This window comes from Lipophrys pholis (genome assembly GCF_963383615.2).
Source record: "Lipophrys pholis genome assembly, chromosome: 17".
NCBI classification, from domain to species: Eukaryota; Metazoa; Chordata; class Actinopteri; order Blenniiformes; family Blenniidae; genus Lipophrys; species Lipophrys pholis.
In genome coordinates this window covers 15,540,401-15,565,983 of record NC_137643.1, presented here as the reverse complement: position 1 = coordinate 15,565,983, position 25,583 = coordinate 15,540,401, and the positions used below count along the sequence as shown (strand labels likewise).

The 25,583-nt window shown below is 41.9% G+C and overlaps 1 protein-coding gene across 4 annotated transcripts in view; it reads right to left on the bottom strand.

Annotated features, from left to right (window-relative positions):
• Window positions 1-25,583, bottom strand: part of col16a1 (collagen, type XVI, alpha 1) — a 77,491-nt gene that overhangs the window by 23,569 nt on the left and 28,339 nt on the right. For 3 of the 4 annotated variants that reach the window (XM_080484390.1, XM_080484392.1, XM_080484393.1), the window contains 23 exons: window positions 25,205-25,285; window positions 21,514-21,582; window positions 17,289-17,324; window positions 13,429-13,479; window positions 13,187-13,219; window positions 12,986-13,030; window positions 9,504-9,542; window positions 9,308-9,370; window positions 8,328-8,369; window positions 8,143-8,238; window positions 7,841-7,879; window positions 7,355-7,399; window positions 7,199-7,234; window positions 6,976-7,098; window positions 6,314-6,349; window positions 4,109-4,144; window positions 3,781-3,876; window positions 3,253-3,297; window positions 2,911-2,946; window positions 2,680-2,733; window positions 1,938-1,988; window positions 1,734-1,865; window positions 493-528 (listed from right to left, as the gene is read on the bottom strand). In XM_080484390.1, coding sequence (XP_080340516.1) covers window positions 493-528; window positions 1,734-1,865; window positions 1,938-1,988; window positions 2,680-2,733; window positions 2,911-2,946; window positions 3,253-3,297; window positions 3,781-3,876; window positions 4,109-4,144; window positions 6,314-6,349; window positions 6,976-7,098; window positions 7,199-7,234; window positions 7,355-7,399; window positions 7,841-7,879; window positions 8,143-8,238; window positions 8,328-8,369; window positions 9,308-9,370; window positions 9,504-9,542; window positions 12,986-13,030; window positions 13,187-13,219; window positions 13,429-13,479; window positions 17,289-17,324; window positions 21,514-21,582; window positions 25,205-25,285 — 1,320 coding nt within the window. The remainder of the gene's footprint in view (window positions 1-492; window positions 529-1,733; window positions 1,866-1,937; window positions 1,989-2,679; window positions 2,734-2,910; window positions 2,947-3,252; window positions 3,298-3,780; window positions 3,877-4,108; window positions 4,145-6,313; window positions 6,350-6,975; window positions 7,099-7,198; window positions 7,235-7,354; window positions 7,400-7,840; window positions 7,880-8,142; window positions 8,239-8,327; window positions 8,370-9,307; window positions 9,371-9,503; window positions 9,543-12,985; window positions 13,031-13,186; window positions 13,220-13,428; window positions 13,480-17,288; window positions 17,325-21,513; window positions 21,583-25,204; window positions 25,286-25,583) is intronic. The other variant, XM_080484391.1, reaches the window with a different exon arrangement.

The following is a 25,583-nucleotide window of genomic DNA, read 5'->3' as shown; positions in this document are numbered from 1 at the left end:
GCGCTCCAATATGGACACTATCAGTCTCAGTATTCCAGTAACTATCTGGCTGCGCTTTGAAGTTGAAGCAGAGTAATTCCAGTGGATGGCTTTCAAGGTAATTTAAGGCGGCACCCTGTCTATGTTGATGGCAGATTTATTTCCCCGTTTTTTTTTTTGTTTTTTTTTTCAGGGTAAAGTGATGTGAATGTTCCCAAAGACTGATCCGCTGGTCTAAAAAGAAGCGGGACTATGGCTGCCTGTGAAATACAATCTGATACCTACTGGCCTCAGTAGATGTCAAATTAGTTCAGAATGTCATTAAAGCCTCGTGGAAGTCATCTGAATACTCTCATTGCTTGAGGATTTTTATTTCTTTTCTCATGAGAGTGGACATGTCACGGTATAAAAGCCTCATGGGATCGAATTACATGTTTAATTCAGAACAGACAGAGAGCATCTTTAATATGCTGTAAGATGAATGTGCACAGATAATTCAGCCGGAAAATGTACCTTCTCTCCTCTTGCACCAATCATTCCTGGCACGCCCTGTAAGAGCAAATAGAAAGTGATGTATAGATGCAAAAATTAAAAAAAAAATACATAAATACAGGGAAAGACACGCACACTCAAAAATGTGTGCAGTCATGTGCAAGTACAGTACTGTGCGATCCGGTCAGGTAAGATTATAACTGTTGACATACAGCTAACCACAGAGGCACGCAGCGTGTAATTGAGCAGGGTGACAGACGCCGACAAGAGATTTATCATAGTTAGTAGCTAAAAGAGGAGAATCCCCGTGTATCCCATTTGTACAGTAAAACATTATGTGCTGATTCGCATTGCGGTTGAATTTTCTGCCCGTCTCCTTGTTTTCACCCATGCGGACGATGCTTAACCTAAAAAATAGGATGAATCATGACGCCTGATACTTATCGCGATGAAGCAATCGTTCCCACGGGGGGGTTTTCAAAGTGTGGGCGGAGGAGTCTTTGGTTAAATGCCCGACTTCCTAATGTTTATCAAATTCACAGGCAATCAAAAGCAGAACTCTTATTTTAAATCAAAATATCTACAAACCTTGAATCATTAATAGTCTGTGGCTGTATTGCACCTGTGATTTTTTAAGTCTTATTTTATCATGCTCATTTGTCTTTATTACAATAAAAATTATGTTGTAAAAATTCATGTTAGGAAAATAACAATTAATCTGACCGTACATGTGTTTCTTTTCATTGTGATTTCTACTCAAATATTTAAAAGGAAAAGACCCCAAGGTGGTGGATGTGGCGCACCATGAGTATGATAGGCAATAAAAACACAGGAACATAATGAGTTATGAAAAAGAGGACAAAAAGACACTGCAAATGGACACTTGAATCCACTCACTTAGATAGAAACTATAATAACCTCAGGCTAAGCATTGAGCCTCACTAAAGGGGGGAAACAACACAGTGCCGAGTGTTTCTCATCTCTCCTCATCTGACAATTCAGACAAACAAGGTCTTTTCAGTCTTTACCATCAGTTCAGTTCAGTTCAGCCGTTATTCATCCCACAAAGGGGCCAATTCATTTGTAGCTTCCCAGTGTACATTGACATGCATGCACGCATTCAGTCAATAAATGAAAAGTTAAAATGGAATCATCAATCTGTCCAGGAAACAATTAAGCATAGGACACAGGCAGATTGCGACACAAGCAATGCATCAATGAAATTAATCAAATCCTTTTTTTTTTCCCCCCCATCAGCCCACCTGTTTCCCATCAGCCCCGAGACCTGGGGGTCCAGGCGGCCCTGGAGGACCTGGTTGGCCATTTGTCCCAAGCAATTTGCATCTGGCGGGTCCGCTGCTGACCTCTGATGGCTGACACACACTGCTCTCGCCCTGGGGAAGGAGGGGGAGGAATGTGAATGATAGCCAAGCTTTATGACACGCACACACGGCCTGTGTCCTTACCTTCTCACCCTTTGAGCCAGGAAGACCTAAACCGGAAGGCCCCTGTTCGCCCTGCAAACAAATGCAAATGTGAGTGGAGGAGAGAAGCGTGGGGAAAGACGGCACAATTGACCGAAAGCCTCTAACAATCTGTCGAGGAAACAAATTGTACGGATTATATGCTGTATTTTAAAGGTTTTGTTGAGCTTCGCCTGTGTGAATGATACACATATGAGGTTTTCCTCTGAAGTCACACATCTGGAATGTTATGTGTTGTTATATCTTAATTGTACACATTAGGCCCGTATATTAACCACATCAACGTATCTCCGACCACCAGTGAAGCTGAGATTAATGTCTCCTCCATAATCCTTTAGGAAATGTGATTAAAGGTCTTTAAATCCCCGTGATATATAACATAAACAAAGCTGAGCTTATGTTGTCCTCAACTATTTGTCGAATTAGTGTGAACATGTGTCTTGATAATGAAGATAATGTAGGACTAAGAAGAAATAGGAAAGACAGCCCAAAACATATTGATGATTGATGTTGCTACCAATATAAAAAAATTTTAAGAGGACTGCAGCTCAACTTCATCTAAAGAGCATTTTATAAACAACCATGGCTGAAGCAAAGTGCTGTACATAAATCGACATAACCCAATATAATAACGCGAGTACAGAAGATAGAATTACAGATGGAATAAGTAGAATATTTCACCAAAATGTGTTACTCAGCCAATATTTACACTCCATTCTCCTACCTTTGCACCCTTTAGTCCATCCTTGCCAGGAACTGCCCTTTGTCCAGGTTTTCCCTGTCACACACACACACACACACACACACACACACACACACACACACACACACACACACACACACACACACACACACACACACACACACACACACACACACACACACACACACACACACGACTGAATCAAGTGGTGAAACCAAACAGAACATTTCAAAGAACTGAATCTGACCTTACCGGCTTCCCATCAGCTCCTTTGCTGCCCGCATCCCCCTTCAGACACAAAATAGTCACCATATGAACTTTACGAAATGATAAGAATAGATTGGTCATTTAAATTTTAGGGGATTTGATGATCTACATTTCGTAGTACACTGTACATGTAGTCCACTACATCGGCCTTTTAATAACTTTGCAGTCGTGGAAATTCCCTGTGGCAGAACAGTTTGGGGGCCCGAAAATTAGCGCAGTTTTAAGAGACTCTCTTAGATCCCCACTGTGTGAGTTTACCCCCACGTAGGCCTCCTCTTCTATTGAGGTCACCCACTCTCCAGTGCTCTTTCTTTTTATGTTGTTTACCTTATCTCCTTTAAGGCCAGGTGATCCCATATTTCCTGGCTCGCCCTGTGGAGCGGAAAAAAGGGGATGATATATCATTTTAATGAAGGCGCTTATGGCTGTACACATGGACAAGCAGAACGCAGTGACGCAAATAAAATCAAAAATAGACAAATACTAAAATAATACTATAGCCAGGTCAGTTTAAGCCACATATTCCGTTTTTTTTTCTTTGTGCCCGAGTATACTTCCTGGATCACTGTCAAACAGCCAACGCCATCTTGAGTGGGCCGGACTGGTAAAATAGCGTCATAACCTTTTAAATAGAAACTCTGAAGTTTGTCTTTGCTGCAGCGCGGAGTATACGTGATGAAAATGTCTGTTTTTAAACAGAACCCAACACTTTCTACCAATACGTACTGCAAACCTAACATAAATATATAAATATTAATGAAACTTTCTGGTGCAAAATACAGTGACATTTCGAAAAACAATTTGTACACATATGGAAACATGTTTTCACAGCACATGTCGATCATACAGACTTACTTGCTCTCCTTTCGGTCCGATCCCAGGATCCCCCTTGGCGCCTTTCTGCTGGAGCGTCGGGGGTCCGAGAGTGGGGCATGCGGAGCACGACTCCCCCTGAACACATAGAGACCACCACCGGTCAGTAAGCGTCTCCAAACTACAATAAGGACTAATTAAAAGAAGGAGTCAGTCAGGGGAAAAAAAAACTAACTAAATTACTCGAAAGGCAAGAGATACCAGAGCAAACTTACCTGATTGGGTCTCGTCAATCTAGTTGATAACTAAATAAAGGAGTCGAGGAAGAAAAACAACTGAAACGCAATCTTAATAAAGATACTGGACTGACCTTTTCTCCTTTGGTACCATCTGATCCTTGTGTGCCCTTCAAAAAAAAAAAAAAAAACATGGAAGCGAGCAAATTAGTCCCGACTCACCCTGACAAACAAGTTTGTGTTGAGATGTCAGGTCTCGACATGTTGCGAATGTAACGGTCAGCGCAATTAGGCAACTGTGGGAGTGCAAGTAGTGTGTGTGTGTGTGTGTGTGTGTGTGTGTGTGTGTGTGTGTGTGTGTGTGTGTGTGTGTGTGTGTGTGTGTGTGTGTGTGTGTGTGTGTGTCTCAAAATCCAAGCCATGCAAATGTTTTCTTGGTTTTGATTACCCGTGTTAGTTGAATGAGACCATTACAGGCAAGGGAGGAAGAGAAACACAAAGTATCTGAATCCATCATTTGCTTAAAATTTGATTTAAAAAGAAAAGTCTGCGTAACTCACAGAGCAACCTTGAGAGCAGGTTTCACACTCGTTTCAGTTCAGGGAAGCCACGTGAAATCCACATTTATTGCAAAAATAACCAATTATACAACAACTTTAAACTCTTCAAAGAGAACAAGCTGGGAATGTTCAAACTGAAGACACTTCATTACAAAATCTATTGCGAACAGCCAAAACTGTTTCTCTCCAGTCACAGTGTTTATTTTCAGACTGAAGTGGATTTATACCAGCCAGCAGTATGTATATTCTCAAAAACTCAGTTTTTGGCTTTTATTGTGATGCTACCGCCATCAGCAATAAAATCACTGGTTTTACTGCAGCATGGTTTTGGCATCTAAACCTCATTTCTGCAGCTCAGTGTTGCATTATGACTCTTAGTAAAAAGTTTGATCCTCATTTGAAAAATTCGGACTGGTTCATATTTTTATTGAAATTTAGAAAATTTGGGAAAGTTTGCGTCTTGTCCTCTGGCGACTGCGTGGACTAACTATTGCTCTTTGGCTGCTTTTGACATGTTGAGTCTGAAGAAAATGATGTCTCCATTTTCCACGATGCAGGTGCCTCCCATCCAGTATTCCCTGGTTAAATTCAAGAGTTGGTTTTTTTTTCAGCTGTTGTTTTCCCACAATCCAAAGCTTGTTTGGTTTATTGGTGAATTCACACTGGGAGTAGCTTCGAATGTGTATGTGTGTGTCTGATTCTCTCTGTATGTTTGCCCTGTGTTGGACGGGAAACAAATCCTGGGGGTGATGCTGCTTTTCATCCAATGTAAGTAATCCAAACCTATAAATCCTAAATTAGGTTTACTTCTGTGAGTAGATTTTCAACCAGACCGGAAACCCTAAGTTTTACTGTTTTTTTAGAATAAAAAAAACTGGACAATTACTCTGGACTGAAATCATATTTAACGATGAAAACAACATGTTTCGTTGGAAATTCGAGGTCTACAAAGTCCAGCGTGCGGTTTCTCTCAGTCCGTGTTTTGGTGCGAAATCATCTGTTTCTTTTTCTTTCCTTTGTTTTTTTTCCAGTATGAAGTCATTCCACCATCTCCCGGTACATTGTCGAGCACTTCAGGCTTCTGCCTGCTGATAATATTTCTGAAGGTGCCGATTTCCTTTTCCAGCAGGGCTTTCCACCGGGCCACAGCTACTCAGAATTGCTTTGCTGACCGTGGTATTACTGAGCTTGACTGGCGGCCCGGCTTGGCCTCACCTGAACCCCATAAATTGTGGGTTGTTGTCAAGAGGAAGGTGAAGGACGGCACAGCCACAAAACAGATGAGATGAAGGCTGCTGGGCTTCAATAACGCCTCAGCAGTGCCACGGGCCGATCGTCATGCCATCCTGCACGAATACCATGTATCATGCAATAAAAATAAAAAAAAGACAGACTTTTCTGGAAATAGAAATCCCTTTTCAGCCATATTCTCATATTTCGTGGAATTGGATTGATCGTGTTGTGACCTGAAAAGTGAAAAAGGCCTGAATATTTCAGTTTGTGTGACCAAAGTTTCACAGTCTGAATGACATTACAGCAGAAATCGAACTCCCCTCCAAAAGCATGCTTATTTAGACATGTGAGACCACGGTCTCTTCTGTGTCTTGTGGAGTCGAGTTCCCCCTAAACTTCATGCATCTGCTTTAGAAGCCAGTCTTCTACAACGCTGACGCCTGCATATTCGGATGTGTAGGAATGTAGATGGGAGTGTATAGGTCACACCTCCACGGAATACGAATGAACCTTAAGCAGAAAATGAATGATGGTGAGGCTTTTTACCTTCTGTCCTGCCGTGCCATCTGCACCTTGAAGACCCTGGTAAATACAGAGAAAGGGAGGAAAAAAAAAAGAGAGGAAATGAGGGTAGGATCCAGAAGTAAGAGCGTTTCTCAACTTTGTGGGAGTGAGGTCATAGCTCTCTCTCCTTCTCCTTCTGCCCTAACCAGGTATGACAGATGGAAGCTGGCACTATTGGAAATCGTTGCACACAGAATCTCATAAGGCCCAAGATTTATATTCTTTCGCCCCCCCCCTCACAAATCATTCTCCGTTCCACCTGCTGGGGTAAGTGGGGAGATGTAGAACGAACAGAAAAGAGAAACACAACGCACAGTCTTGTGAGTCTCAACTCACTTCAGTAACAGGAAGACGCGTTGAGATTACTTTAAGGAAAAGATTTTTACCTCTTAAGAGTGAAGCTGCTGCAACACTATGGGATTTACAAGGGCAAATACAACCCTCGGGTAGGAAAAAAAACAAAAAACACTATCAAACAACCGCTCAAGGTTCAATTGTCAGTTAGAGCTCTGACCGTGTCTGCGTCTCTCTAATAAAACATGTAGTAACATCTTTAAAAAAAAAAAAAAAGCGTTACAGTCAATGTACAGAGTGGGAGAGGAATACATTACAGTCTGACTTCACAGTCAAAGTGCTGTACTTACAGGCAGCCCTCTCTCTCCTATCCCTGGTAATCCGGGATCTCCTTTGGGCCCAGGTGTCCCTCGCAATACTACCGTGTTGCCCTCATCTGCGGGCAGCACTGGGCACACTTCGCAAGGGTCACCCTGAAGACCGAACGCGAGCCAAGCACACGCCGTGTCAGTACAGGAAGAGCATAAACATGCAGATAAAGAGATTAGGCGCGCTGTTTACAAGATATTATACCTTCGCTCCTTTAGTCCCCGCCGGTCCTCTTGGTCCCTATGAAAAGAGATAATCCCGGTGAAACACGGACGTATCCGCTCACAGTTAGAATACTGTCTATTGGAAGCGCATGCATACATTACTGGATACCAATCAATGTTTAAAAGAGTCTCTCACTGGATCTCCGGGTAATCCATCTTCTCCTGAAGCTCCCCCATCACCCTGTTAACACAAACCGATAACTGAGAAAAAAAAAATCCAATGTCTCTTTTCCTAATGTCACTTTCAACTTGTTTGCTCAAAGATGTGAGGAATTTTGGAAACTTCTAAAAACAACTGGAAAAACAATCAACAGAACAAGAATCACTGATTAGTTCCTCGGGGGAAATTCTCCATTTTTAGCTTCCCAATGCAAAAAAAGAGAAGGAAAGAGAACAATAGAACTAAAGTAAGACTAATAGACATACACAGATATTGAAATATTTCAAAAGTTCAAATTTAACTCATATTGGGAATCATTGTGCTCGTTAATACTGAATAACCCACTGGTAAGAGCAGAGTCGTAGCACCCTGAGGTGCAAATGTCCCAATACGGGCAATGGTTTTGATTACTTTCTCGTAACATAGCAAAAAGACAAAATATGTGCCAAACTTTGAGCCTACCTTGTCTCCCTTTGGACCGCCCGGTTCACCAGGAGGACCCTGGCAGGAGGAAAAGCACATAAATCTTTTTGTGGAATACCTCCCTCCAGAAAGCTTTGAGGCTTTAGTCAAGGACAATGAAATCAGCAAGAAAAAAGTGCAGCCATGTCCTGGCTTGTAAGTTTGTAATCAGTCAAAGTCAAAGAGGAGCACTGAGGACTTTAGGTAAATTGATGTAATGTTCAATTCCAATCCAATCAATGCATGGATTTTTTCTTTTCTTTTTTTCATTTTTCGCCCTGTATGTGGAAAAATATACTCACTGGAAGACCTGGCTTTCCAGTTCCTGGTAGGCCTGGAAGTCCAGGCTTCCCCGGCTCCCCGGCCAATCCTTCAGGACCCACCATACCTGGAGTACCCTAACAGACGCATCCCACATTCGTACATTAAATCCACACTGAACAGGATGTTTGTGACACACAGACTCTCAGACGTAAGGCAGACAGACCTTCTGTCCCTTGGGGCCAACCACACAGGACCCTATTCGACCCTGGAAAAAAACAGTGACAAAGACAGAAAAAGAAGCGACATCTTCAGTGTCGGTGCGCAGTCATCAAGCAAGCAGTGTTGAAACCGATCTCCAAAACGTCTTCATAAATTGTTGAAGGCGGCTGTTGATATTTTTCTTTTTTTTTCTCCTTTGTTTGACATTTTCCAACAGGAAATAGGACACACAAAAAAAAGGGGGGGTGGGGGCGAATTGCAGTGCCGTAAGATGTATTATCTTCACTGGCGCATATGTGATATTCTCTGCCTGCCCGATTCAAGTCACATCAACAAGCACATTCATATTCGCAATGTCAGACGGATGGGAGGCTTAAGAAAATCTATCCTCCACCAAATCCATCTGGCCACGACAAGCACTTAGCCTGGTGAACAGCTAAATGTGAGTGCGTCTGATGCAGAAAACCAGGGGAATATCTACGAGCACACACACGTTGTAATTTGTTCCTCAAAACTTTTCATGCGTCTACAGGATCACTGCACTGAACAGGGAAGATTAAAAGGTTTAAGTCTTCCTGAATAGACGGCTGCCTGTGTGAGAGACGAACAGCACAGTCAATGAGGCGGCATTGATTGTGCAAGCTTTGTTGCTTGAGCCTAATCTAACAGGCATTAACAGGCCGACTTAACTCAATGGGAGACAGAAAGGGGGGGGGGGGGGGGGGGTTGGTAGAGAGCAGATATCAATGGGAGTCTGAGCTTAAAGAGTAATACCGTATAAGTTTACTGAGTATCCGCCGGAGCCTGATAAAAGTGGTCGCGTTAAGAAGATGTGTGCGTAAGTGCACCGGTGTGTTTGGAAGTGTAAGCACACATTTGTAGCCTGACTCAACCTCAAAGCTAATTTTTTTAGAGTCTGAAAGACACTCGCGCTGGTTTTATTGCGGCAATTACCAAGCAGAAGAAACAAACAAACACACGTACATCCTTCCCTGGTGTGCCTGTCAGACCCTGTGGACCGATCTCTCCCTTCTGACCTTTTCCTCCCTGGATAAAAGGCCATAGGGGGGGGGGGGGGGGGGCAAAAGAAAAAAGATTAAAAGGTTACAATTTAATGAGATGATCATTAGAAGGTCATATCTTCATTATTCATTGCCAAAAGTTTCCTTAAATTGCTCACCTTGTACTGAGCAGCTTCGCCCCAGTTGCCAGGCATTGCCTGTGGAGAGAGGGAACGGAGACAAGGCCCGGATCAATGACCTGAGTCTAAAGAGACAACACGCACACACACACACACACACACACCAGTGGAGCGAAACAAACAACGCAGAGACCAGTGAACAACCCGTCTGGCCAACCAGCAGGAGCCATATGCCCTATTCAACCACACACACACACACACACACACACACACACACACACACACACACACACACACACACACACACACACACACACACACACACACACACACACACACACACACACACACAGAGGCGCAGGAGGGGGAGGAGCTACACACACTTTCAAATGGAAATTAAAGACCGAAAGTTCACTTGCTGCCAGCAGTACAGTTCAGGTGTAAATTACGAATATATAGTACAAGGCAGGTAAAATACCAGTGTAGTTCTTACAGAATGTACAATCAAAAAGAACAAGTGAGAAAAGTGCAAGAGAGGCCAAATACAAGCACCTGTGCTTTGTTTTAAAAAAAAAATAACTATTGAAAGTAAAGTATATGCATGGAGCTTGTACAGCTGCTACCACCAACACTGTGAGAAAGGATAGATACGACTGATTATTTATATATATATATATATATATATATATATATATATATATATATATATATATATATATATATGGTCACTTTCAACTTTTTGTTATTTCTTTGAACATATCCCCCCCCCCCCCCCAAAAATAAATCTTCGCAGGACATTAGAACGACGTGCTGATCAGGATGATACTGTTCTATCTGTCTATGCATCTCATATGCTTACAGAAAAGGTTAATATTAACAATACTAGATAAGCAGCTGAATAATGAAAGCGAAGAATAATGAATTTTGAGACGACCACTTTGAATTCTAGCCTCTTTGGAGGTGTCTTTAAAACAAAAATAATTGAATCCAATTTGTGGTTTTAAGAATGACTCTAAAAAGCGACAAATGTAAAGAAGTTGGGCCATTTAATATTCCATCACACCCAAATTTAGAAAATTCTTAATTTCTAAATGTCTCAATACAATAGTTAATAAGTCAAGGTTATTTGGCCTTTTAAATCTTTTCCTGTCAGACAGGCAAGTCTGATACCATCTCACTGAGCACAGGTTCTCCGCAGGGCTGCGTTCTGAGTCCCCTCCTCTTCACTCTGATCACCCACGACTTTTTGTGCAAAGTTCAGCACAAACCACATCACAGAGTATGCGGATGACACAACCGTGATGTGTCTCATCAGAGGGGATGAGGCGGAGGACGACAGAGAGGAAGTGAAGGCCTTTGTGGGGTGGCGCGACAGGAACAATCTGATCCTGAATGTCGAACTGGTAATGGACCTCATGAAGAAACAGCCAGTGCACTCCCCACTTTACATCATGGACACTGCAGTGGCAATGATGCAGCATACCAGATTCCTTCGGGTGCATGTGGCGAACAACCTCACCTGGTCTCTCCACACCTCCTCCATCGCACAAGAAGGCTCATCAGCGCCTGATCTTCTTGCCGGCGTCTTAAAGAGAGCTCATCTGAGCACATCAGCCCTCACCACCTTCTACAGAGGAGCTGTAGAGAGTGTGCTGACCAGCAGCATCTCTCTGTGGCACGAGAACAGCAGCGCCTCTGACCGAAAAGCACTGAAGGGAGTGGCGAGGGCCACCGAGAAGATCACTGGGGTCTCATTGCCACCAATAGGGGACTTGGCAGAAAAACATTGCCTGTCAAGGGCACTGAGGGTCTCCAAGGACCCCACTCACCCTGAGCGTGGACTGTTTCCTCTCCTCCCCTCAGGCAGGAGGAACTGCAGCCTGAGATGTAAAACTGCCGGGTTTAAGGACAGCTTTTTTTCCCCCACCGCCATCCATTTTTTAAACAGAGGACTGTAAATACTTATTTATTCTTCTGTTTTAACTTAATCTATTTATCTATCTCTCTGAAACTGGCACGCATACTTCTCATACTGATGAACCCTAGACTGCTTATAATATCTAAAAAAAGATTTTAAACTAGTTATTACGTCAGACCCCTGGGAGATAAGCAGTAGAGAAGTCCAATCACAGTCAAGTTTCTATTCGTTTTGTAACACGAGCGTCACAGTACAGTCAAAAAACACGCAGGCATATTGAAGAACTGCCATACATCAAAAGTTAAAGTTTTGTGGAAAAAAAATAGCACAGGAACTCACTCATTACACTTTTCTTTTCTTCTTTTTTTTGGGGGGGGGGGGGGAGGGGGGGGGGGGGTCCGAATCCATTAAGTCAAAATATACCCAGACAGCATGAATATAAAATCAGTCTCGAGAGAGTTAAAGTCCATTTTCCCATTTAAGATACACTGAGTGAGGCTCAGAAATACTAATCAAAGTGAAATAAGCCCATTGAAAATCATTTCTTTGAGTGCTTTTTCACTTGGGACGTTCGGTTGAGTTCGAGTAAACTGTTGAATGGTTACGGTCCACTTATGGAAGTGTGCACGCTACAGCAAACAGGGGTGCTGAGTCAGCATGACAAGCAGGTCTCAGTCAGCGCGAAGATGTCTTCTGGTTCTCCCAACCCGACTTCAGCTGGGTGCTCCCTGTTTATCAGAATCAATGTGCTTATTGAGCTTGTTTTTTTTTGTTTTTTTTTTAATGAATGAAATAAACAATAAAATGAAATGAAAAAATGAAAAAGAAATCCTTGCCTTTGAAAAATGAAAAATTGAAAAATAAGAGCTATTCATTAAGATGTGCTTTTTATGAAGCTTCAGGGAGCCATGAGAGAGGGACTAAAGAGCTGCTCTCGAGCTGATCTTAATGAAAAGAAGGCAAACAGCAATACAAAATAAATTGAACTGCAAAATTAAAGTTGTGGCCTCAAAGCTGGAAATGCAGACTTGGGTTCAGAAGTTTGTAGGTTCAAATCCCCACAGCGGACAAGTCACCACTGTGGCATGACCTTTGACCCCCTACGGCTCCCCGGAGCGCCTTAATGTGGTCCCATCCTAGATATAGGATGGGTAAATGCGGAAAAATTAATTTCCCGAAGGGGATTAATAAAATATGATTATTTTAATTCAAACCTTCGTTAAGTGGTAAGGAGTAGAACATGTGTAACTACATGACCACCGCGTTTATCACGTTGCTCCCTGCCTATGTTGATATTACATACGAGTAAAACTGAGAGGAAATAGAGCTGAGGCCGTTTATTTATGCATAAGACTTAACGCACAAGCAGTCGGAGGAACATCGCACACGCATGCACTCCAACAAACCCGGTGACTCACCAGTAAATGAACATACAAGGCACACCACAATTCCCACTGCATGATTAATGCAGAGAGTGGAAGCTCAAAACTGCAGTTTTTGAATAAAGATCAAACTAAATAGCTGAGAGGTTAGAAGGGTAGGAAAGCGGTTGGAAAGCGGTGGGATGTGGTGCTCTAACCTGACGCAGATTATTGGCACTCACCGACTCGCCTTTGTCTCCCTTCTGGCCCTTGGGTTCCTCCGTGCACTGAGGTTAGAGACACTTGGGTTGGCATGTATTATTACAGAACGCTTTTGGCCAAACTTTCAGGATAGGCATGCCAAAATAATTTTTAAAAAAAACTAAAAACTATTCTCTTTCTGTGACAAGAAGCATGGCAGACACAGTGGAAAAGTTACTTACCGGGCCTGAATGTGAGCCAGAACTGGCATCACCCTGAAACACAAAGAGAGAGAGAGAGAGAGAGAGAGAGACATGAGGAGTGATTTCTCTCTGGGTGAGGAATAGAAAGAAGTGAGGCGACGAACATCAAAGAGTGCATGTGCGGATAACGCAAAGTCGTGTCTGGACAAACGTAATGACATAACACATTCCTCTCTCATTACTCTCACACACAGATCTGTGTGTCCGTCCGTCATACTCACCCGGTCGCCTTTTTCCCCTTTCAGCCCGGAAACCCCACCAAAGTTCACAACCTGCAATACACAAGCACACCCGCACACTCAGTTTTTAGGTTTTTTTTCCTCTTTACATGATCAAATGGAAAAAAGATGAAGTAAAGATCAGAGATCCTTACAATTTCTCCCTAATCATGGGTAAACAACCCCCCCCCCCCCACACACACACACACACACACACACACACACACACACACACTACAGACACAGAGAAAGATTTATTATCAAATAACTTTCCATTGCAGGAGTTGTGGGCGTATTAAGGGGAAAAAAAAAAGAAAAAAAAAGTGTAAAATCATGTTGAAGTTTCTGTCCTCGCCTGACAGTGGCACTGTTGCACAAAACTAAAGCATTTTGAATCCCACCGCTGCTACAGGATGAAGCTGATAAGGATGGGAGGCGAGCAAGTAGGCTCTCACTCTCTCAAACACACACACACGCACACGCACACACACACAAACTCACACACTTTCACGCCTCCCATGGGAGTTTAGAGATCAATAGGAATGTCTGATTCCCACAGCACAGGAGTGAGTCCACCAGCTGCACCACACAGGGGTGCGCACGCACGCACGCACGCACGCACGCACGCACCAAATAAGGATAAGCATTATAAATAACTGAAGCATTTTTAGCAGGAGCGAGTAATTAAAGCCGATCCCCCTCCTGCTCCTTTAACAGCCACTTCCAGCCCGGCTTTCTGGAAGCAATAAGTTTTGCATATATGCTGAAGCCGCCACCATGAATGTACTGGTTTCCAACCCCACAAAGATCTAATCGATCAACATCCTGCAGGACAGAGCCACAGAGACGAGCCACTCTTCCCAGACTTACTGTGCACTTTAGGTGCTTTTGCACTTTTTAAACCTCCATTTCTCTTGTTTATGCTTTTCATTCCTTCACGCTGAAATGGAAAGGCCACGCTGCGGTGAAACGGCACCATTTTATCTGTGACTTATGAGTTTGAACTAAAACATCCTTTTAATAGAGCCCACTTTGGTGTCTTTACTACTCCCCATTAATTTAGATGATCATAATAATTAAAAGGGACATTAAAAAAAAATCCGCCATGCTCACTGCATAAAAAGGTGCTTTGGAGCTTTTGTTTTTGCCGTTTCTTTTAATTTATATCAGGTTGTGCTTTTTAGAACTGGCTCAGAAGTGTGATTTCGTGTTCACAGCAAACACATTGTGCACTGTTAACTTTAGGCCATAAATCACCCAATAAATGGAATTTCTTCCTTATAAAATATATTATAGTACTCAATTGTGGGCTGTGAAATTTATAAAACCTAAGAAATGAAAAATCCAGGAAAAAAAATCGTTTACAAGGCGTTGTAAAAACACACCCATTTATGGTTTAATCAAAGTGGATTTTTAGTTTGAATCTCCTACTTTTGCCTTATTGCTATTTAATTTGAAGTGGTAAAAGCTTGCACACTTTTTTTTGGGGAAGTAGAATTACCAATACTTGAGTCAAAACATTACTTGGGTGAAAAGAAAAGTGCAGAGTCAGCTCTTTCACTCCAATAAAAGTACTTTTTTATTATTTTAATTTGATGTCTTTTTTTGATCCATTTATTTGCAGTGGGGTAATGCACACATATATACATAAATATTGTTTGTTAATAAGTATGTTTGTTAGCACGGATTTGCCAGTTTACTTGCGGAAAATGACAGATCCGTATCAAATGTGTCATAATTTTGAAACACAGATAAATCGAATAATTCAACTAATAAAAAAACAAAACATGTATCCTGGCTGGGATTTTGATAAAAAATTTCGATGGACACCAATGATAAAGTTGCCCAGAGAGTGTTTTAGACGGCCTAGAGACAGTTTTTCTACCGCGTACAAATAAGTATGTTTAATTAAAAACAAATAGGAAGTTTGTCTGTATCACTGGTTTTGCCTTGGAGGCTCACAGGACCTGGAACTATCACTCTGGCATCAGTACATTTGTTATGGCTTTTACTTTATTGAGCTAAACTCATCAATGTCACGTTAAGATATTATAATTAGACCATTCCAGGGCATCTCAAAGAGATAAACATCTCGATACCTTTAGATGGTATAAAGGATGAGTTGGCAAACACCTGTAGCGGCCAATGAGTTTCATTAGCATTCATTTATAGTCATGCCACTGCCCTTTCTGATAAATTTAACTGCAATATTCACTCCCGTTTTAACAGTGTTGGCTCTCTCCCAGGTCCTGGCTCATTATATCAGCCTCTTTAACCACTCAAGGTCCCACTGCGTTCATCAGCTAATTGCTGAATTTGTCTTCTTGCCCAAAATGTGTCTGGAGGAGATCAGAAATCCGAAAAATGTTGTAATATATCCGTGTTTGTCACTAGTGAAAATTTTCCCAGAACACGCCAGTTTGCCTGTTGGTTACATGACAATCTAATCTTGCATTTCCATCGGGTGACTAAAAGGATGGGGGGGTGACATGGTAAGGTGGTCAGGTGATGGCATTTTAACTGATAACGCCGGTTTCCAGAGCGATATCCTGACGGCCATGATACCTCCGATCTGAAACCACAGACAAAGCCTGTGAGCTTGGATTGGATTGTGCAAATGTTTGTATGCCAACGCTGAAGCTCATTTATAAGCTCAAACATCTAAATACACAGGCTGAATTTTTTTTTTTTGGCACTGTTTCTTTCCAAAAGCTATCCAAAACAAAGATGAAAACAAAATAAAAACAAAAAAATGTTATTTTAGTATGAACATAAATTCACAATCTCTCCCGGTGTAAATTCCAGAACCAAAGTGCGATCAGCTCCCCTTCTACATGCAAGATGCACAATGTCAAAAGCAAAGACAGTAACGGATTGTAGTTTTTTGACTTGTATAACCTAAATAGCAGAGGAGGCATGCTATGAACACTATGACGAAAACTGGTTTCTGCCAGGCCTTTGAGAATGTGCACAGAGGTTAGATTCAGATCATACCTTAATCACAATCCTTTATATGCCTGCAAGGCACATTTGTTGATAATGGTAAGCACAAGATATCATAGGCTTGTTTTGTCAATGGATTCATGGGGATAGGATGGAAATAGTCCCTATATGAAAAACAAAAAAAACATCCTGTGGAATTTGAGGTAGTGAACTATGAAAAAAAAAAAATTTTTTTTATTTTTTCTGCGACTGTTTCTCTGGCCTCCCGTGGCAGGGCAAGCTGTGTACTCCAACCCAGGTAATATAACCTACATTGAGGAAGTCAGGAGAGGCGGCCAGGTGCATTAGTAAGCACACACAGGAGCAACATAATGAAGCGTCTGGAGTTTTGTATTCTATTTGTGAACAGAACATGCCCATTGTAGGTGAATGACAAAATTAATAGGCAGCAGCTACTCCCGACTGAGACTCGCCGCATAATGAGGTGTAAATCAGTCCTCAGTCAGTCAGCAAGCTGGGTTTGTGTAGGAACGGCAGGAGGAGGAAGAGTTTCTTTCTCTGTGTGTGTGTGTGTGTGTGTGTGTGTGTGTGTGTGTGTGTGTGTGTGTGTGTGTGTGTGTGTGTGTGTGTGTGTGTGTGTGTGTGTGTGTGTGTGTGTGTGTGTGTGTGTGTGTGTGTGTGTGTGTGTGTGTGTGTTTTTGAGTCTCATGTGCATCACACATAAACACAGCATAAAGGCGCCCATACGTACACACACACACACATATGGCCTCAATATTTTGTTCATCCATCCATATGCTTCGGATTGCAGTCCAGTCACATGACGTAATGACTGCAGCATGCACATATAAGAACCTTAAAGAACAACAGCTTTCAGGAACCATGATGTCACACATGTGAATGTAAAGTTTCAGGCTTACTTTTTCTGCAAGATCCTTGGATGCAAAAATGTCCTGCTGGGAGACAGAGAAGAAAGAACAGACGTAAGGTGATGCATTTCCACACAGATGATTGATTTCAATCTTTGTTAGATGACAGTTACGACAGGATTATTGGCAAAATTGGCTTCACTGACACTCAAACATGCAGGTCACCAGTGGCTCATGTCGGCGAACATAGAGAGAAACTCACATCAGAAGTGTGTTTTGGGGCTGTGGGGGAAAAGCCAGAAAGGAACAGGTAGAACATGCAAACTCTGCACAGAAAAGCTCTCCAAGCCCAGGGATGTTGGGGGCAATGGCGGCCTAAAGGCGAGAGTAGCATAACCCTTGACCCCCATGCCACCACGTCTGAGAAGTCGAATAGGTAAATGCGGAAAGAGGAATTTCCCTAACAGGATAATTAACATATGATTAGTCTTTAGTTTTGTTTTACATACTGGATATATTTGCTATAAGGCTGGATTCAAAATAATTTTAAGATGAGTGTGTATTAATCCACATTGCATCCAAAGTTCTCTCAATTGCTTAAGGAGGTTGAGATCTAAAGGCTATAAAAGAGTCTAAATGTTCTCCTCTTTAAAATTCTAAATCTGGACCAGTTGTTCCACTAGCTCAAAAATGTATTTTACAATTTTTTTATTTATTTTTTTGTCTCCGATACACGTCAAACAAATTCAGAAATATTTTCTCCTATAAATATTTTTTTTATCCATTCCGCTTAGAAATTACAGGGAAAAGCCCTCCCGGACCCCCGGACCTCCTGCTGCTGCTGCAACCCGCTCGCCTTCAAAGGTGAGGGTGTTAACCAGCATGTCCTTTCATCAAGTTCTTCTTTTAAATCTAATTTGTTGTAAACTTGTAGGCAGAGTTGAACACATTCAAAACCTTTGGAGTCCAGTGTACTTGGATCTCCAGCAAAACAAAACTCGGCCGCCGTTCTTTTTTTAATCTTTGGACGCCTGTTGTGCTCCTGTTGCATGCGCACAGCATCTCTTTAAATTGTAATTTTGCTATTACAATTAATTGCATCAGTGAAATGGCAAAAAAAAAAAAAAAAAAAAAAAAGGAATTGAGGGCATTTTAGTTGCACACACGGGTCATTAGTGGTTATTCTTTAATCAGTTTTTTTTTTTTTTTAAAGAAGTGGGATGAAAGTGGATGCATGGAGAGAGGAAGAGAAGTGTTGCACCTCATGAGCCTTGAGGTAAACGAAGAAATGGACCCTGCTGCGCACTTAATTACAATTCAGTTTGGAAAAAAAAAAAAAGCCAACAACAAGAAGGATGAAGAAAGAAGTACGAGAAGGCTTTTTTTTTTTCTTTCAAGATGGGGAGTTCAACAAAAGTTTCAGCAAAAGATAAAAAGGGTGAGGTCATGGTATAGCTTTGTTAGAAAAACGTAAAGGAGAAATCTGTTGAGGCTTTGGAAAGAAGACAAAGAGGACTTCGGGTCTTCTGGGGACTGGATGACCTTTCAGTTGGGAGCTGTGAGGAAAGCAAGAAAAAGGAGAGAGGTTTTCAGCGTTGGAAGAAGAAAAAGAAATGTGTGGGATTTTTTTTTTTTTTTCATACTTCAGGATGAAGGTGACAACAGCTGGTGCAAAGAAAACAGGTTCCTTAATGTATTTTACACCGTGGTTCAGTTAGTGAGGTAGTCATTAAATCCAGGCAATCAAGTTTTTGTTAAGTCGACATAAATATATGATGAATTCACAAGGAGCTTACGAGCTATACCAAATAATCAGTTGTCTGCATGTCTGAACTCTTTCAAATAGAAATTAGTTTTATTTATGGTGACATGTAGCTGTTAATCAACTTTGTTAGCACTTTTCTGTTGTCGCACACTGCCATCTAGTGGTCTCCGCTAGTATGAATTGGTGTATTTTGATACACAAGTCACTTCCTTATACAAGTTGTATAACCAGCCAAATAACTAAGATAAGAGTGACTTATAGCAATATTCTCCCGGGACTTGGTAGTTTAATAGCCGAGTCACTTATAATAGCAACACAATTTTGTAGACTGTTCATATGAATGTCCATACTCGCCATTCTTGCAGTTTATAGTGTATTGTTCAATGAAAAACTAAACTTTTCAGCATTTCTGCTATGTCCCAGTAAATGGACATCACTTTCCAAACGTTGCTGTGTAAACATGAAACATCTTTGAAAAGAAAATGCAAAAGTGATACATTTTCACTTGAATCGTCACGTACACGAGTTTGGTGATCTCACTGAAATCAAGCAGAATGTCAGTAAGTAAGGAGTATAAGGAGTACTGTTATAGCATATGCTTTGTGAACTAGTTTGTTTCACTAGACAAGCTAGTAAGAAAGAGGCTCAAACGAAACACCAAAGCCTGGTCTACGTTTTATGCTACCAATTTGGGGTTCAGTGTCCAGCTCAAGGACACTTCGGCAGGGAATCGAACCTGCAACCCTCCGATTGGGTGACAACCGCTCTAGCAATCGAACTTGCTAAGCTAAGCTAAGCTAAGCATCTCCGGGCAGATGTTTCAGATTTACCACCGAGGCGGAGTTTAGAACTAATTCTGTGCCGCAAAAGAACGAGAATCATGTTGACTGCTTTCAATAGCACTCAACTACTTTATCATTGCACTCAGGCAAAATGATGCCGGTACGAACACATCAAAACGTGTTTAATATGCCAAACAAATGTGCTACTTCAGTCTTGTTTCCTTTGGTTTTTTTTAAACCTCTACATTCTTCTGATTGACACAACCGGTGCAACCCAAACATAACCTGCAGAAGTGCTGGCGCATTATGCTACACAGCTAGCCCGTGCTGCCTCAAGCTGTGAGACTCAAGCGGAGATGAAAAGTGAGCCGCAGACGTCTGGTGGGCTCGCTCCATGCTAAACTCCACATCCCACACCCACCGCCGCTTTAAGTGGTGCAATTTGCAGCTCCATCTGGAGCCACATGGAGTTTCATGCAACTTTTTTCTTTTGTTGTTGTTCTTTTAACACGTGCAGTAGTGCTGCGTAACCCCGTAAATACGACTGTCATGGGTTAAAAAAACTGACTGTTTCCCTTTAAAGCTTCTCCGTTCACCTTTAGTTCACCTTGCTGTAGCAATCGAGAGTGAGACACATGACGTTCCACAGATGAAGGATGGGCTTAGTTTAATGGTAGTGCTCAAAAACATGTGGCCTGCAGGAGTCTCAGATTTAACAGTCCACAAGCTAAGATAAAGATGGAAGATGGAAAGTCAATTTCTGCATGTATGTGCTCGTCTGTGTGAAAACAAGGATCATCCGGGTGAGGAAAAACATGAATAATAGAGCAAAATCCTGACAGGTTACTTGAATTTAAACAGTCCGATAGCGAGAGAGAGAGAGAGAGAGAGAGAGAGAGAGAGAGAGAGAGAGAGCGAGAGAGAGAGAGAGGGGGCCTAAACGCATCAGGCTGGAAACATCTATGGGATTGATTACTGTGTCTTGAAGCCAGCCTGAGCTCTAAGCTAACACCAGCTCTCCACAAGACAAACACCGGGCCCTAATGAATAGATAATTGGATATAGATCCCATTAATATGAATGATGAAACAAGCGGGAGTGAAAACAAAAATAAATTGCCTTTACATTAAACTAACCATTTGTGGGAAAACCCGTCCTCCTCCTCCTCCGTGTATTCTAGGACTCTATTTGTCATGCGTCCGACGCCGCTCGCGAACACTTTGCTGCCAGCAGACGCGACTGTACTGAAGCAATATAAAACTGAGAAGTGATTTAGACTACAGCGGAATAGAAAACGTGTTTTTCATGCGGGAGTTTTCCAGAGAGAACAGCCTTGCCATTTGATATAAGTCCTACTGGCGAGTGTTTGCTTGCCAGCAGGAGCGTCTCAGACAACTCAGACCACCTGAAAAATAAAGCTGTTTGAGGCCAAGTGTGTGTCTCTGTCTGTATGCGTTATGACTGCGGCCTGATGGGAGAGTGGGTGTTGTGATAGTTCATGATGGAGGAGGGAAAGGATGGTGTTTGTGGAAGATCCACAGAGATTCTTCCCCGAACTGTTACTCAGAAAGTGCTTACCACCTAGTTTAGAGCAAAACAAGTGTGTCTGCACTTCGCCGTGTCTGGTGTATTTGTAAAACTTCTGTTCTTGTTTATGTCAGTGTTTTCGATGTTCGTAGGGGTATTTATTTGTCTTTGTGCGAACCTGTTTGGTGCTCTGCAGTTTTACCTGGTTAAAGGTGTTGTCCAGCAGGTCGTTTTCAGCAGCGCGGCGGCTCTTGGAAGCATCGGGAGGACACTGCAAACATTTTGAAATGCTCATTATCTTTATTGAAAACTGTTGCAGAGTTGCTGTCTCTCCTAATATTAATGACAATGACAAACGTAAGACAGATGGCAAACTATCCTCTTCCAAAATGTCAAGAAGGTGAAACATAGTTTGTTTGACACCAGCAACTTAATAACCAGTGACATTTGGACCAGTACTGTTAGCATAGCATTGACACAGAGGCTGTGAGGGGATGGTTTGCGGCAACGAAGAGCCGAATGCGAATTAGTCTTGATGGAATTTACTCGTGCCAGTGCTCGGTATCGGCAAGTAGCTAAAAGGTTAGTACTCATACTTGCCCTTTAAAGAAAGTGGCATCGATGCATCCCGAGTCATGAGTGAAGCAAAAAGTACTGCTTCAAACATGTAACTCATCCCCCCACAGCGTGCAGAGCTAACTTTTTCTGATGAATTTGTTATTCTTGACTGTGAGGAACAGAACCTACACAAAAGCAATGACGATAGAAGCAAATCAGATAGCTCTGATGTTTCTGACATCGCGCTAAACAGTCCTCCTTTGTGTTGTGCTGCGGGAGGCCGCAGCCTTCATGGGTGTGCCAGCCTCCTCCACTTCTCATCTCAAATTTAAACGCAGCTGGAAGGCAGCCCTGCAGCACACAAGCCTTGAGCAAAAGAGAAGAGGTTTCCTCCTTCAAGCCCGCTAATCAATTTTTACAGCATGCAGTCGCTCTTGCAGAGGACCTCTCACGCTCCGACTTCTGAAGGAGCTCTTCGCCAGGTCTGTATCCCTGTATAAGATGTTCGCCAGGCTGGCCCCTCACAGAATCTTGACAGAAAAAGCCGGCCGAGCACAGAAATACCTCCAGTTTAAAAATAAACGGAGGAACAGCTTGTTTTCCGATTCTTCGCATACCTGAACTTTCATTCCTCAATACGCTGGTCCAATGAATCTGTTTTCTATTTCGTGATGTCTTAAGCTAAGAAAAATACTGGGAAATAAGTCAAATAAATGGAACAGTGGGAACAATGCATTTCAAAAGCTCACAAACAATGTCAGTAAAATGCAAATTATGTGGCTTAAGTGGATGCAATTTAATGACCCCACGCCCTATTCAATTCTTACGCAATAAATGAGGGAATAAACAAAGTCTGATGAATATTTGATCACCATGCCAAACAAGCAAGGTCTCCTTTTGCATAGTATAATATGGGAAGACCAAGCCTTTTAAAGACAAAGAATTACCCGATGAACAGAAATATGTTTTCAGAGAAAGTGCAAAAGGATTTTCACCGTTTCATTTGGAACATGCAGAGTCAGCTTCAAACCAATTCAGTGTGATTTAGATGTCGAACGCCCATCGTCAGGGTTTGAGTAAAGTTCATGTAAAGCTGGGGTGTCAAACATATAAGGCGTGGGGGCTAAAACCACCAAGCAAAGAAAAAAGGGTTTGATTTTTGATGTGATTTTGGAGATGATTTTACATATTTTTTTAAGAGTAGCCGACACAACACAACACTGAGACCCGAGCTGAGATATCGGTGACGCTGCCAGAAAAGATGGCCACCTCGTTGCTATCCAACTATCCTAATGTAATAATGCATAATGAAGTTTTATGAACATTTCACCATATCTAATACCAGAAGGATTCATTGAAATTGGCTTTATGTTGAGATTGCCGTCATTTTCTGTCGTGATTGCTTGGTTGTGTAAACATTTTGACATTTGTATCAAACATTCTCTGCCACAACAAACAAAAAAACTTTACATTTTGAATCTGAAGATTATTATGGCACTATTTCAAGATATAATTGGGATGTATGTGGCCGTTGAACTAAAATGTGGTTTTCCACACTTATTGTAAAGTGAGAGGTTTCTCCATATTTGGATAATTTATGAAAGTAGCCTTTTTTTTTTTCTTCTTTTTTTTTTTACGATGCTTGAGCCCTGACATTTTAAAATCTACCAGCAGAAGCCTTTCCCTCTCTCGAACCCTCCAGGTTGAGACAGGTCTGAGACTAATAATTTGGGATGGCAAGGGGGCCAAGGTGGTTAAGGCAGGTGCACTTTGAGGTGGCTTTAGAGGTAAGCCCCTTGTTGGAGAATGTCAACATTACTAAAGAATCCTCGAGGAAGTGGGTGAATCTCTTGTAGGATGGGCTGCGGTCGAGCTGTTCAATCAACGGTTCAAGTTTGGTGTTGCTGTGGCCTTGTGCAGGGTTGCTCTTGGGAGTTCAAGCTCTTTGTATCAGTGAATTGCTGCTCTTGGCCACAGCTTCAGGTAGCTGTTAGTTAGTTGTTGTTTTTTTTTCTTTCTTCCTCAGCAGATACAGTAAATAAGGATTCTCGGGCACTGCTGAAGCTCCAAAAGTCCTGTTAGCTCCAAAAACATTTTTGTTCATCTTGAGTTAAAAAATAAAATGTATCCATTCAAATAAAAATGACAAAGCTTTAAAAGGATAATACATAAGTTTGTTATCTGCAAAAGGCAAATCCATTACAAATGTGTCGCTTGATTTTCGAACAAATTCATTTTTTTGGGCCAAAACCATTTGGATGCCTCAATCCTGTCTCGAAACAATTTAGTTTCTGCTCATTGGAGAGTGTGAGAAATGATCCCGTTTGTGTCAGTCTGGTGTTCATCCAAGTTGAGATTCTGATCTGGCAGCTTCTGAGCTTCTTCTACGGGCTTAACTTTGCCTGATTTCTGAAGACAAAAGGAACGTTAGACCCAACAAATCGCTCACATATAACCGTGCAAACAGCCGTAAGCACCAAAAATGTAGAGTCGTCTGGCAAACGTGGCATTTGTCGCTCAGCATCCATGCAACATGTGCGAAGTAGCAATCCGGTATGATACTGGGAGAAAATCGACGTTGATTTTATATGTTCTCGCTTTATTTTAAATTTTTATATCGCCTACTATTTGCTAATTGTCACAGTCAAGGCTTTATGAAATTAAATGGCAAAAAATAAAAACCACAGTCTCAGTATTAGGCAGGTCATATACAGTAATTTTACCACAGGAAGTATTGACACATTCCTATTATTAAGTCACATTTGACTCCTTAAATTGTTCCATGATTTTCTTTTATATACATGTAGATGACGTGTACAAAAAATGGATCAAGACGAATATAGTTTTTTTTTCTCCTGCAGCATTGTACTTCCATACATTTTAACATTACAATATAAGGGAACTCGGGGTTTTGCCTCGGTGTCAGTCCAACTGGTAGACGACGAGAAAGTCTTTGCCTCCTACTGCACACTTCATCCCTCCAGATTTCATAAACTTACCCAGGAATTGACAATATCACAGTATAAATATACAGTTCTACAGCTAAAACTGATGAGAAGAGATCAGAATTGGGTATACTGTAACCGTAATGACTGAGCACTTTCAAGGACATTTGTAGTACGTAGTAGTGGTAAGCTGCACTTTGTCGCCTCTATCTAATCATCTTCTGTCCAATCCTGTCATTCAGCCATCAAAACTTGATCTTCTCGCGTCACTCAAGACTCCCCGCGACATTCATTCAAGTTCAATGTCAGCATACGGTGAGAGGGTGAGGGAAATTATTTGGCTCATCGTCAATATTGAGCCACACAAAGTAATCTTGATTTGAGTCTCACCCGTGCCCCTGGTATCTCACAGCAGGCCTCCTGCATGGCAAGCGTGGGGTCACAGTACAGCATCGCTTGCTGAATGTCCATCTGCAAAAGGAGAGAAATACCGGTTTGTTTGTTTTTTTCTTTCTTTCACATAATAAAATATTCTGTAAATCTGCTTCAGTCACTCAAGCGCACACACAAACACAAACGTGCAACTCCACGTCACGTAGGGAATGAATTATTCTCCCAAAACTTTTCACTCTATCATTTCAGAAGGATAAATGCATCTACGGGGCATATGGAAAGAAAATAAGTAATTGAAATTCTATATGCCGAGGCGATACTAAATTACGCAATAACACGGCGGCTCAAACGGGGAATCCAGCTCATTCGAAACACT